This window comes from Zootoca vivipara, chromosome 8 (genome assembly GCF_965207765.1).
Source record: "Zootoca vivipara chromosome 8, rZooViv2.hap1.1, whole genome shotgun sequence".
In the NCBI taxonomy this organism is placed as follows: domain Eukaryota; kingdom Metazoa; phylum Chordata; class Lepidosauria; order Squamata; family Lacertidae; genus Zootoca; species Zootoca vivipara.
Window position 1 is genome coordinate 5161080 of NC_142591.1, and position 14679 is coordinate 5175758.

At 45.8% G+C, this 14679-nt stretch overlaps 1 protein-coding gene across 33 annotated transcripts in view; it reads left to right on the forward strand.

The window, feature by feature from the left end:
• The window catches only part of LOC118079302 (protocadherin gamma-C5), a 274853-nt gene that overhangs the window by 247332 nt on the left and 12842 nt on the right, over window positions 1-14679 (forward strand). For 32 of the 33 annotated variants that reach the window (XM_088675037.1, XM_088675032.1, XM_035103378.3 and 29 more), the window contains one exon: window positions 6665-6723. In XM_088675037.1, coding sequence (XP_088531163.1) covers window positions 6665-6723 — 59 coding nt within the window. Of the gene's footprint in view, window positions 1-344; window positions 2253-6664; window positions 6724-14679 lie in introns of those variants that run through there. The other variant, XM_060278112.2, reaches the window with a different exon arrangement.

Sequence of the window (14679 nt, forward strand, 5' to 3'; positions counted from 1 at the left end):
GGGGCTTCTCTGCTGCTGCTGCCGCCGCCGCCGCCGCCGAGGAGGGAATTGCCGCTTGTCTGTATCCATTTCACAGCCCCCTTTCTCTGCTGCTCCTTTTGCCAATGAGCTGCTGCTGATCGGAGCGCTTTAAAATCCCCCCGCTCCCCCCTCCCGCCTCTCCAGCTGCAGCCCGCGCCTTTCCGCTGCACAGCACCTCTCAGGTCACCCCGGAGCCTCCAGGAGCAGACCTGGGGGGCGGGGCGGGGGGCACCGGACTGCAGCGGGGTCCGGAGGCAGCAGTGGCCACCCCCGGGCTGGATACCTGGAGCTGAGGCAGCCGCTGGAGACGGCCATCCTTGCGCGCAAAAGAGCCAGGCATGGGCGGCGGGCAGAGCTTGTCGTGGCAGCTGCTGGCGCTGGTGGCTGCCGTCTTGTCCCTGCCAGGGCTCATCCCCGCGCAGATTCGCTACTCCATCCCAGAGGACCGGGACCCAGGCTCTTCCGTGGGGAACGTGGCCAAGGACCTAGGCGTGGACGTGCGGAGCTTGTCCGCTCGGCGCCTGCAGCTGGTCAGCGACGGGATGCGCCACTACTTCCACGTTAACCTCGCCGACGGCATGTTGCTGGTCCACGAGAGGCTGGACCGCGAAGCTCTGTGCAGCTCCAGCCCCACGTGCTCCTTCCCTCTCCAGCTGGTGCTGGAGAACCCCCTGCAGCTCCACCGGGTGGAGGTGGAGATCCTGGACGTGAACGACAACGCCCCCAAGTTCCCGAAGGACAGGGTTTCATTGGAAATCACCGAGGTGGCCAACCCGGGCACCCGCTTGCGCCTGGAAGCCGCCGAAGACCCGGACACGGGCTCCAACTCCATTGCCACTTATGAGCTTAGCCCAAGCGAACATTTTGCCTTGAGCATTAACGTCAGGGGGGACGGGGTCAAGATGCCCGAAATTGTGCTGGAGAAGCTTCTGGACAGGGAAAAAGCCGCTGTCCATCACTTAATCCTGACAGCTCTGGATAGTGGGAATCCTGTTCAGTCAGGGACTGCCCAGGTGACAGTCCACGTCCTGGATGCAAATGACAACCCCCCTGTGTGTGACCCGCCAGTGTCCAAAGTTTATTTGGAGGAAAATGTCCAGGTGGGGACTGTGGTAACTAAGCTCAATGTGACGGACTTAGATGAAGGTCCCAATGGAGAGATGGAGTATTTCCTCAGAGCCAGCAATAGCGCACCTCTGAAGCTCCTTGACTTATTTAGCTTGGATCCCCAGACAGGGGAGATCAGGACCAAAGCTTTGCTGGACTATGAAGAAGCCAATGCTTACGAGATAGCTATCTACATAAAAGACAAGGGATCCCCTGCCATGGAGGGTCACTGCAACATCAGAGTGGAACTTGTTGATGTCAATGACAACCGCCCAGAGATTATGCTGACTTCCCTCTCTAGCCCAGTGCAAGAAGATGCACCCACAGGAACAGTCATTGCCCTGATCCAAGCAAAGGACAACGACTCTGAGGAAAATGGGCAAGTCCACTTGGAGATTACCAGGCACATCCCATTCAAACTGGTGTCTTCCTTTAAGGGACATTATTCACTGGTTACCAATGGGCCTCTGGACCGAGAGAAGGCTGCTGGATATAATATCACAATTAAAGCAACAGATTCTGGAGTGCCTCAAAAATCCACCCACAAAAACATATTTATTCAAGTCTCAGATGTCAATGACAATGCACCCACTTTCTCCATCCCTTCATACACTGCCCATGTGGAGGAAAATACTTCCCCTGGGACTCTAGTTTTTTCTCTGTCAGCCTCAGATCCGGATGCAGGTGTCAACTCCAAGCTGTCTTATTCCATTGTGGACAGTGGAAATCATGGCTTACCCATTTCGACCTATTTCCACATCAACCAAGAGAACGGCAGCATTTACACATCCAGGATGCTTGACTATGAGCAAGAGAAAGTCTTTCAAGTTGCAGTGGAGGTGAAGGATTCAGGTTTCCCACCCCTGAGCAGCACAGCCACTCTTCACTTGTTTGTTGTGGACCAGAATGACAACGCCCCGGTGATTGTGCACCCGCAAGTCTCCAAGGGCTCTGCCTTTCACCAGCCAGTTCTGCTCCCGGTGGAGCCTGGATTCCTGGTGACCAAAGTGGTGGCTGTGGATGCTGACAGTGGCCACAATGCTTGGCTGTCATATAGTTTGCTTCAGGATGCCAATGAAGCCACCCCCTTCAAAGTGGAACGCCACTCCGGAGAGATCCGGGCTGTTCGGGCATTGAGGGAGCCTGGGGTGTCCCACAGGTTGGTGATAGAAGTAAGAGACAATGGAGTGCCGTCTCTCTCAGCCTCACTGGTTCTTGTGATTTCCTCAGAGGATAATGCTGTGCAGGACTTTTCCAAGTCCTTGGACCTTCTCCCTAAATCACCTTCCAGAGCCCCCAGCCTAACTCTCTACCTTATCATCTCTCTTGTGGCCATCTCTCTGGTCTCTTGTGTAATGTTGGTTATTGTGGGGGCCAGGTGCTTCAGATCTGGCCTCTGTGTCCCCAGCTGGTTCATGTCACACTGCTGTAGTAAGAGGACAGACAGGAAATCCACCATAAATTTCACTGGGCGCCCACATCCCGAAGGCTTTATCAGATACCTTGAAGTGGGCGGAGCTGGAGCTCAGCACTACAAGTCTTGTCTCTCTCCAATGTCTGAACAGGGCGAATTCTTTTTTGTTAAACCTTTCAGTCATTCCACTACAGCAGAAAGCATGCTTGCCTTTGAGCAGGCAGGCAGTGTTTTGCAGAGTCCCTCTGATGGGGTAAGATACACTAAAGTGATTCCTAAAACATTTCTGCTTGCAATCCATAAATCCATATTTATCTACCATATTTATCTACCATAGACTTCCATCTGCTAGGTGTAATGAGGTAAATGAGGGTGGGTGGGTGTTGTGGAGAGTGACATCCCAGGGTTCCTTCATTTTGCAGCTATTATGCTTTTTACAAGGTGCATGTAGGGCTTTCATTTCTTTCCATGCTACATGCTCCAACTGCCTCCCCCCCCCCCAGGATGTTCTATGGTAAATTGGGGTGAGAGGAGAATGTATGTGCAGTGGTTGCTCTTGACTAGAACTCCTGGGAATATGATTAAAGGGCGGTATAAAAATATTATAATAAAACAAATATATAGGGTGGTAATCCAACGCATGCATCCCATCCGTGCAAGGATTTCTGCTTGTGAAATGGGGTCTGCCCCCTTCCCTCCCCCCATTCTTCCTCTCCACATGCTCCACAAACCCTCCCCAAATCTGCTCCAGAGAGTTGAGGAACCTCCAGACAGAGTTAGGTGGTGCAGAGCAGGTAGGGCAGGGGGAGGCAAGAGGCAAGGGAAGTCCTGTTGTGCAAGAGGAAACCCATGTGCTGATGGGACGTTTAGGTAGCCCTATACTGGACATGTACGCGGGTGGCGCTGTGGGTTAAACCACAGAGCCTAGGGCTTGCTGATCAGAAGGTCTTCGGTTCGAATCCCGCGACAGGATGAGCTCCCGTTGCTCGGTCCCAGCTCCTGCCAACCTAGCAGTCCGAAAGCACGTCAAAGTGCAAGTAGATAAATAGGTACCGCTACAGCGGGAAGGTAAACAGCGTTTCCGTGTGCTGCTCTGATTTGCCAGAAGCGGCTTAGTCATGCTGGCCATATGACCTGGAAGATGTATGTCGGCTCCCTCGGCCAATAACGCGAGATGAGCGGCGCAACTCCAGAGTCGGTCACGACTGGACCTAATGGTCAGGGGTCCCTTTACCTTTACCTTTATGCTGGACATAACCTGTAAGATCAGGTGGATCCACAGTCCTGTTTGGGTTGCTACAGTTGCTTGTCAGTTAGGCTTTTAAAAACTCAGTAGGATTATTATTATGCCACCTGTGAGCACAGCACTTTGCAGAGTAAAGAAAAGCACAACCCATGGCCCTGCCACAAGAAGCTCTCGACCTAAATGTAGTAAGAGAAAAGGGGGAGGCAAGTTTAGTGAAAGATGAATGGGAGCAGATGCAGCTACAAACGAGCTCTGTTCCAGACCTTCTCTACATGTGCAGCAAACATTTGGGGAAGAAGCCAGATGTGAACAGACTTTGACTCCACTCTCATCTCAGCTGCAGAGGAAAGCCAGAGGTTTAAACCAAAGGCTTTATGGAAGAAGTTAGTTCTGAGCAGAGGTTCAAAGGAAGAGACTGAAATGGGACCGCATGAGTGTATATGTTGAGGCATCTTTAGCTGCATCATTTTGCACATATGTATGTGCTTAATGGATCCTTTAGTAAAAGAGACTGTGATGGTGGTGGGGAGATGGGTCAAAAGGTGAGGGTTGCTGAATTAATTTTTAAAAGTACTCTCTACTCCCTTCACTGCTACCATTGTCAGAGTTCTGTAAAACTGTCAGGCAAATCCAGATCTATCACCATCTTAAGGCAATATTGTGGGAAAACTGTGAAGCTGCTGGTGTTACTTTGCCATTTTGAGCATGTTTTAATTTTGACATGTTGCGTTGGGGGGTCTTTGCCCCAAAAGCAGCCTGCAAGCATTTAAAACAAGTACGTCTAAAAATACACAATTCTGTGACATCACAGTTACACTTAAGCAGCACCTTAGGGAAAACTCTTATGACCATTCACTGGGAAGTTCTCCATTGAAGTGAATGGGCATTTCAGAAGTGCACAGGAGGGCATCATCAAGCCCTTTCCATAAGAGTGGCAGGAGCTAAGAGTGACTGCAAATGAGACGGTATATTTTTCACTGAATTACTTGGATGTGTTATAATGTGAGCAATTGATACGTTTTAAAATATAAATGTAAAAATTTTAAAAAAACATATTTTTTAAAAATGAAAATTTCCCATTGGGTTAACACAAGGGACAGGAAGCAGTGAGCCCTTGGTGAAAGGGGCAGGCTCAGCTTATTTAAGAAAAAGCAACAAAACAAAATTTACTATCAGTAATTTTAACAAACTGCTCTTACTTCATTTTTGCTTCTTTCCAGCTTCTAAATTTTGCTGGCACTATGAAGACACTATGTGCAAAATTAATGCAGTATTTTGCAACACATGACACTCTGTTTTGCAATCCTTATCATACACAGCTTTCACATTCCAGCTTTTGCCACCTTGTAAAGAAATATAGCTGAAATTTGAGCTTTTTGAGACTTGGGGACAGGAACTTAACCATTTTAGGAATGTCTAAATCCACATTTAGAAACTTAAATAAACAGGTGCCATTTCCTAAACTTCAGAAAACCACAGGTTGTGTGGGGTTTTTTCAAAAAAATTCAGTGTGTGCTGAAGATGCTCAAATTATATTTAGAGAACTGCCTGTATTTAGGTGTTTAAATTTAGGATTCAAGGTTTGATTATTGTAGCCTCTGGCTCTGCAAATTATAGAAGCAACTGAGGAAGGAAGTGTTCACAATGAATAACTCACAGGAGGAGGCTTGTTTCTGCATATTTAGTCTGCAGAGAAATATATGTATATTTATACATGCTATATACTGTAATATATGATAATTTTACACATACACATACATAAATAGATTTATGAACTTGTTTAACTGACACCAGTAGTATATTTTAATCCTTTAGCATTCACAGATCAATAATCCTCCTATTGTAGTAAGGACACATTTGTCTCAACCCTAGCTATGTCTACTCAGAAATGAGTCCTATTGAATTTTATTGGGCTTACTCACAGGCAAGTGGGGTTTGGATTGCAGGCATATAGATTTTATTTACAGGGTTCTTGGAGTCCAGATTCACCTGAATCAATTCTAATTTTGACATTGCTTTAATAAGATGTCGATTACACCCTTGTACCCTGATCTTAAAACATGTTTATCCATTTTGTTTAAGGAAAAAACACATAAACAACGGTTCGGGTGGAAATCTCTCTAACGTTGCAGAATATTATTACTGAAGCATTAATGGAGGAGACTGACAGGATATCTGGAGTTTTGCAGCATACATCAACCACAGTGTGTCTTTCAGCTGTGATCACAAAGAGCCATTCAGACATGCTGCTCATAGTGGCATTTTATGTACTCCTTTATTTACAAAATGTCCATTGTTCTAATAATACAACAATGTGGGTGGAAAGTAATACATGGCTCAATCTATTCTGATATAGTGTCTTCTGTTGCGCCTTCAAAGAAATCATTATTGTTGTGGGAAATGGAATTTTTAATCCCAGTGGGCGAAAAAGATTGCAGAGCTCCAAAGATCAAAGGAAACAGAAGACATTAAATCAAAGCCCTAACACTGACCTGTTTCAGAAAAGATTATAAATTAGGAAATTCTATTAGCATTTCAGATGTTGGTATTCTCTCAGTACCAATTAATTCTGCTCTTCTCTCCCCCCCCCCCCGCCCCCAAATTATTCCTGATGTTCTGGTGTTCTCTGGTTTAAATGATGCCCCTTCAAGCTTATTTCATGCTTCATTTATTCATGGATAGTTTCTGACTGTCTTATCTTCTGCAATATTATTTAGATTACTTTCTTATCATGTTAACCAATCATGCTTCTTTAGAAGTATTTTGGATCATATAATGATGTTCTATGCTCGTGTGTCCATGTGTGTGTGTGTTTTATAGCTGAGCTTCGTTTTAGGAACAGAAGCATTAAACCTGCCTTTGTGTTTCTCTTGCAGCAAGCACAACCCAACACAGACTGGCGTTTCTCTCAGGCCCAGAGACCAGGAACCAGTGGGTGAGTTATTTATTTTCTCATCTTCTGCAAAGCTGTTCCTAAGTTCCAACTATGGATTTTAGTTCTGTGCTGCTGTGGAAATGCACTAAATATATGGATGCGTAGCTGAGGCGGCAGCAGACTGATCTTCCTCTACAGCTGTTCTGCCACCATTTCTATAATGCATTGTGCTAAAAAAAAATTTTTGAAAAGGATTGCGTGAGTTTGAGTCTATGTTATCTCACACTTCAGTTTTCCATATGCAGTGAATGAACCAACCTATGGATTAAGGCAGGAATGGGGAACCCGTGGTCCTCCAGATGTGTCCAGACTACAGCTCCTATCATCAACATCTGGAGGGTCACAGATACCCCATCCCTGGGTTAAGGCATATTCCTGAGCTTCTTGTTATACTGGTTGTCTGCTTCTATCTATTATTACCAAAAAAGAAGCAGCTGGGTTGTAAATGAGAGGATTAAATGACTTAACAACCATCTCTGAAGTATCTGAAGAAGTGTGCATGCACACGAAAGCTCATACCAATGACAAACTTAGTTGGTCTCTAAGGTGCTACAGGAAGGATTTTGTTTTTTGTTTTTTCGTTTCGACTACGTCAGACCAACTACCTACCTGCAACCATCTCTTGTCAAGCTGTTAAGCAAATCCAGCTGAGCTGAAATGGTTATTATTAAAATAGGGTTGCCAGTTGGCCAAAAAAGAAAACTCTCACCCTGTGCCTCTGCAAAAGTCATCAAGTGGTAGTATGGAGCAAGGTGTTTCACCATCAATTTGCTGCAGAACAAATTGCAGTTAAAGGGGCTGGCCAAAACTTGGAATACACAGTCATGTAGATTGGGGGAGGATGTTGGATGATGAAAACATGGTCTGATAGCACTTTCTGCCTCCCTCCGATAATGAATATCTGAGATAGCTGTGGAGAAAGCTAGCAGCACCCCAAACCACAGACAACCATGCCAGAATGAACCAACACCTTGAAAACTCCTTGACATTGTTACCATGTGATAAAGTTGGGCTCTAGCCTACAAAAGATTCTGCCATTAACAAACACATTAGCTTTTAAAGGTGCCACAGGACTCCTTTTGTAGGTTTTGCTTCCCTCTATGGACCCGGCACACTTATAGTTCTGAAAACTGTCCTCTTATTAATCAAGGATGTCAAGTTCAATATTGTCAAAAATAAATTGTATAGAATATGATTAGCCTTGGGGTGTTGTGACAAATGAACAAAAATCCCAAAGGAAAGAGTGGTGACAATATAGCAGCTTTGTAAATAGAAGCTATTGAAAGTTGCACGGTGAGTCTGTGACTCAGGTGACAGTGACTGATCGATTTAGCAAAATTTATATACTGCTTGTTTATAAATAAAACTTCTAAGTGGTTTACAAAAAATATTATTATTTATTAAATTTTTATACCCACAGTGCCTCTGTCTTGCCAGGATTCGAGCTCAGTTTATTTCCCCTCATATAGTCCACCATTGTATTCAGGCCTTCATGACCTCCCCGATTCAGATGTTTTCAAAAAATAAAAATAGAGCACCATCAGCATACGAATGGCACCCTGCCCCCAAACTCCTAAAGACTACTCTTAGTGGTTTCATAGCACTGGGGATAAAACAGTGGCCTGTGGTATAACTGCCAGGGAGCCAAAAAGCACTCTTCCAGTGCTGCTTTCTGGACTTGGTCCCATAGGTGGGACCAAGACAACTGTAGTACAGTGCCCCCGATTCCCACTTCACAGAGCCAGTCCAGGAAGATTCCAGCAGGCATCCCCAGACTTCAGCCCTCCAGATGTTTTGGACTACAATTTCCATCATCCCTGACCACTGGTCTTGTTAGCTAGGGATCATGGGAATTGTAGGCCAAAACATCTGGAGGGCTGCAGTTTGGGGATGCCTGGTCCAGAGGTTTTCATAGTCCAGTGTGCCATGGCACCCCAGAGTGCCTTGAATGATGGTCAGGGGTGCCTTGGGCAACCCTGGTCTCTGTCCCCCTTCCTTCCTTCCTTCCTTCCTTCCTTCCTTCCTTCCTTCCTTCCTTCCTTCCTTCCTTCCTTCCTTCCTTCCTTCCTTCCTTCCTTCCTTCCTTCCTTCCTTCCTTCCTCTGATGCCCTCTCGCATCTCAGCCTCCCAAAGGTTTGTACAGCTGTTTGTTGCAGCAGCCCTAGCTATAAGCCCTGCAGGTGAATGGTGCCTCTGGGAGGCACCTCTCTTTGGGGCAGGGGGGTGCAGCTCAGAGACCAGGGGTGGCAGCAGTGGCTGCCCAGAGGACTCCCAAGGAGAAGTGAGGGGAGGCTGCCAGCTCTACAGGCAAGGGGTGACCTAACTGGGCTCCTGAGCCTCACAGGGGTCCTGCAAAAAGAATGTGGTTGGTCAAGGGATGAACAAAGCTGCACTACTCTCATCCCATTCTCTTTGGATTGCCCCTATACACCTCCATTCATAAGCGCCGGCTCCTAAAGGCTGAGGCACTTTACCCCCCTGCCCCACAATGTTTGGGTTTTCTGTGGATTGATGTTTGCTCTTACAGTATTAAGCAGTAAGCAATGGGTTTTCCTGGGGAAAGCAACAGAACAAAAAAAAACCCTCTCAGACACTTGAAATCATGAGACAAAGGGAAGTGCAGATGGACCCTGAGCCACAAATGTCTTAACTCTAGAACCAGGCACTTATTTTTCAAGTTGCCAATAGCAGGGTTGCGTACTTTTTTAAAAGGGTTCTGCTTCAGTGTCTTTTACTAGGGTTATCAGAAGTTTTTAAAAGAAGGCTGATGGCGGAGGAACCCACTCTGGCACCTGGGGCGGGATGCTGAGGGGCGGGGCGAACCGCCCAGCTGTGCACATGCGACGTCCGCACAGACTGCGCATGCGCATCAGCCCATATGGTTGCCATGCGAGAGGCAGCCCGTACAGACGCCCGCATTGACGGCACGCGTGAGCGGCAGCCCATACAGACACCACACGAGTGGCGCCCTCGGTTGCTCTGCAGCTGGGGAGAGGCAGCAGGCCATCTTGTCACACACCCCAGAGTGGTGTCCGGGGCAGACCGCCCCCTTCATACGCCCCTGTGTAGAGTCATGGCAAAGAGACGGAGTGCTGACTCAGGAAGGCCCTGGTTCAAATCTCACCTCTGCCATGAAGTCATAAGGTAGCCCCAAGGCAAGCCATCTTCGCTCTCATCCTCTGCCTTCCCACCCACCTGCCACTGCAATCTGGAGGCTAACACAGACATGTGGTAAGGATTACATCAAAACAATGCAGGTGGAGCACTGGTACAGATGTTTCTTATCTCTGCCCCTACTCTTTGTACCTTTAACATCAGCCTGACATGGAGAAATATCTGGCATAAATATTCATAGTGTGGTGAGCTTTACCAGTTGTGGTTACCCTAGTTATCAGAACGCACCTTGTACCCAATTACATTGAAAGAAGTAACTTGGGCCATTAAAAATAATAATGATGGCAATATGCCCACTTTTGTCATTCAGAAAACTCTGCATGTAGTAACAGATGTTTAAGCATCTATTGGCCAATTGAACTTGACAGTCCTTTGATTGCGAAACCAACAATGGAGACACACCTGTCCCTGAGCAGAGTTTTTTTTAGAACTTCCAGAGCAGGAGAACAGATGAAGTGGATCTACTGGATATACATTCTGATATATTCTTATTTTGCTTAGGGAATTGACACAAGAAAGCTGGTGTCCACCAGAGTTTTGTTGCAACCCCTGCCCACCCAGCTCATAAAAATACTGCAAATTGGATAAATCACCTGGCTGTTAATAATAATAATAATAATAATAATAATAATAATAATAATAATAAACCCTACAAAAGATGGAATATATTAAAGAGGTAGCTTAGGGTAAAAAAGCAGGCACACAATGCCTGCATCTGAATAGATCTGAGGTGCTTGTCCCAGCAGGCTTCTGCAAACTGAACTGCAGCTGTATAAGCAGGAATACATTATGTGAAATCTTTTGCTCTCATCACCACATCTGCATAATTGGGGGAAGTGCCAGTAGTTGAAACTTTTCCCAGTTGCACAGATGCCTAATGAGAGGGAAAGGCTTCACTTGCAGAAATCTTCTTACACACCTGTTAAAGGCTCAGAAAATCTGCCAGAAAATGTTGGCAACTCCAATCCAGAATGCAGTAAATATCCTGTACTGTAGTAAAATAGGTCACTGAGTGTTTGATAAAGGGCTTTTTGTTCCTAGATTAGAAGCAACATCATCATAGAAGGCAGCATTCTTCAGCCCTCAAGGAAAAGCTCAGTTTGAGCTTCCTGGTTGTCCAGACTTGCTGCTGCTGCTGCAGCAGAGCTGCCAACTTTTCAGCCAGTCCCTTTAGCTCTTCCTTAACCATTTGAGCTACAGCAATGAACAGGTGATTTGCTCAATGGCATGAAAAGCTTCACTTCTGATTTCTTCCAGTCAGACCCCAGTTAATGGCACAGGAGCATTTTTCCCCCTGAGCAGTTGCACATATGGCCATTTCCAAATTTTAGATCAGTTGCACGAATAATATATATTCTCAGTGGTTTAATTTCATTTTGTCTTGGTACACTGTTTCTGCCCACAGTTCAGCAAAGCTTATAGATTAAAAAATGGGGAAGGGGAGGCCCATGATACTCAGGGGTTTGTCTGTTCACTTTTTGGTTGGGAGAGGCAGTGGAGATTGGGCAAGATGGGCCCACATCCTCTTGGGTGGCATCTGTGCTGCCCATTTGCTTACCTCTCCTCCCCACACTACTGCTGAAAGAGAGAGGTGGGCGGTGGCTGCTGTTTCTGTGACTTCTCCTCCTCCTTACTCTTGCCCCTGTTTACACGCTTGGAGTGGCAGGTGTGGTTCAGCTCCTGTTGATTGGTGGTGGTGGTGGTTAGAGCATGGTGCTGATAATGCCAGGGTTGCCGTTTCGGTCTTCGTAGGGGCAACTGCATAATCCTGCATTCCAGCAGGTTGGACTAGATGACCCTCAGGGTCTCTTCCAACTCTACAAGTCTACAGTTCTATTATCCCCTCACATCATTGGATGCTTCCTGCGGTTGTGTGTGCTTGTGTGTTTCCTAGAGTGGCAGAGGACCAGATAGCAACAGCCAGACAGGGCCTTCTCACTTGTAGCACCCCTTCTGGGGCTCTCTCCTAGGGAGGCTTGCATAATGCCTACATTATTAACTTATAGGCACCAGACAAATACCTTTTTATTTCCCCAGGTTTTTAACTTCTGGTGCATTTTTATATATCCACTTGGTTGGTTTTTTTGTTGTGCTCTCTCAACCATTTTATTGATGATGTGTGTTTTGCAGTCTGCAAGCTGTTGTAATACTTCCTTGGAAATTCTTAACAGTATAGAAATGTTTTAAGCCAATGAATAGGATTCAGCAGTGGACACTCTTCTGTTGGGGTGTCGGTCTCTGTGGGTGCCTAGTAATGCTGATCCATGGCACCAGCCCTTGTCCTCGAGTCCTCGACTAGTTCCACTGCATTTTTTTTAGCCTTTGCTTAAGTTGTAAGGAGGACCTAAGACCTCTTTTTCCAGTCTTATGCTCCCTTTAAATGGAGATAAATCTGCAATTTTCAGCACTCTTACCCAATTGTCTGCAGCCCTGTTCTCCCAAATAAGTGATCTCCTGCAGATTGTGTAGTAATCTGTGTGATTGTCCGTATTTTTTCTAGCGAATCACTTGTGCCTTTTAAGTGTATAGAAGCAGAAATTCTGCAAGTGAAGCCCCCCCCCCTTTGCATGGAGTGATAATGAAAGCCTCCAATAACAGTGATGAGGCAGAGGAGCACTGCTAGGGGGGGAAATGTGGCAATCCTAATTGTCTATAATCGCCTGCAATATACTGTCTATATTTAAAGCAGCTTCTTATCATTGTGGCAGTGCTAATGAGGGATTTTACCAGAAGCTTAACAGCAACTGTCCATTAGTTTCCCTGGGCAAAGGTGACCAATTGTACCCCTACAACCTGTAGGGTTGCCACCTTTCTCACTGGTAGTACTGCTTCTCCACCTTTAATAGCAGGGAAGAGAAAATTATGAAGAGAAAATTATGGGGAAAGCTCCACCCAATACTATTTTGCCACTCCATTGCCTTTCTGTTCTGAAAGGTGTCCCCCCCCCTTCCCCTCCTTATACATGCAAACATAGACAATGAGGGGCCTCGGCTGGAAAGCCTTGCTTCCTTTTCCAATCCCCATGAAGAGGCCATTGGTCCACTGAGCTCCCCAAGGTTCTCAGGCAAAGGTTTTCTGCCCCTCTGGCCAAGATCCTTTTAATGAAAACATTGAACCAGGGACCTTCAGCACAACAGCACATCCCCCGCCTTGGCCTCTCCTCTCCTCTCCTCTCGCAAAAGAAAATCCAGCAGAACTAACAGATTCCATAGAAAATGCCAGTTAAATGCAGCACAGACATACAGTGGTTTAATGGAAGAAGTGTTTGTGTTGCAATTGATGTAGCAGGCATACACAGCAGGTTGCCATAGAAACAGCCAGTGTGCTAGATACAGGAGGGCCTCCTAGCCTTCGGAAGATGCTGAGCTGTAATGGCTAGAGCTCTGCCAAATCAGGAAGCATTTCTTGGTTTTATTTAAGCCGAAGAGCAGATTAATTCATACCAGTACTTTGCATTCCTGTTCTCGCCCCCGCCCCGCCCCCCGGTCTTTCACACCAAGTACAGTATGTGAAAATAATACAGTGACAGAGAAAGGCAGGGTTGTACTTTACATTATAGCATAACTGCATAACCTAGCATATAATATTTTCTAGTTGGTTCTAATTCTGTCTGCTAACTAGTCTGACAGCTTCTTCCTCAGAGGCCCTTTTCTGAGTTGCCTCCACTGTGTGAGGAGACATGGCTTTTTTTGGTTTGAGAACCATAGTCAAGGGTGCTGCCTATGTGACAAGCTTCTTTGTCATATCCTGCCATTTTTGGCACAGTAACTGATTTGCTGTTCCACCCTTTTTGAACGTAGGATGATTCTGAAGAGTACAAGGCAGTATACAACATGCAGTAAAACACTCATACAAAGCGGCCTTATATTTTTGTTCTGCTTTCCCACTTGTTAATTAGATCCTCTACTTTTATTGATTGCACTATTTCTATTAGTTTCATCTAAGCCTCCCTCGGTACTTGGCTGGCTGAAAGGCAGAGTAAAAAATGTATGGCAGTAAGTCCCACTGAGTTCAACAGGGATTTCTCCCGGCTAACTGGGCATAGGATTGCACCCTAATAAAGACAAGCAATTACTCTAGTAGCTGGCAGTCTGTTTTATGTTCAGATGTTTCTACTATCTTATAAACAAACTTAAGATACCAAGTTTTATTTCATTTTTAATTAGAAACTATCTCAATTAAGTTTTCTCTTTTGTAGAACAATACAGGTTATTTTCTTGATAAATGGTCCTTTGGGAATAACTGTAAATATCATTTCAGCCAACAGCATATTTGGTGTTCAAAACGTAGACATCGCATTATTCTCAGCAAAAACCCCACTATTCCTGGTGTTGAGCCAAATAAATAGGTGGGGGATACGGTACAGTTGTCATGGCCAGACTACCTTCTGGTGAGCTTTGGCCTCATAGCAATAGTTATCTCCTGTGTGGGTGGGGAGCTCATTAAGGTGATATTGACAAGCTGGAACATGTATAGATGGTTAACGGTCTGGAAACCAAGCCTTATGAGGAATGGTTGAGAGAGTTGGGTATGTTTAGCCTAGAGAAGAGGAGACTGAGACAAGATAGGTTAGCCATTTTCAAATCTCCCTCGGGAGGTTCTGTACTCTCCTTCCTTGGAGGTTTTTAAGTAGAGGTTGAATGGCAATCTGTCATTGATGTTTTAGCTGAGATTCCTGCTGCATTGTAGGGAGTTGGACTAGATGCCCCTTAGGTCCCTTCCATCTCTATGATTCTATGAAATATCTAAAGGACAGTAGTGTGCCCGTTCTTGAAGGATCCT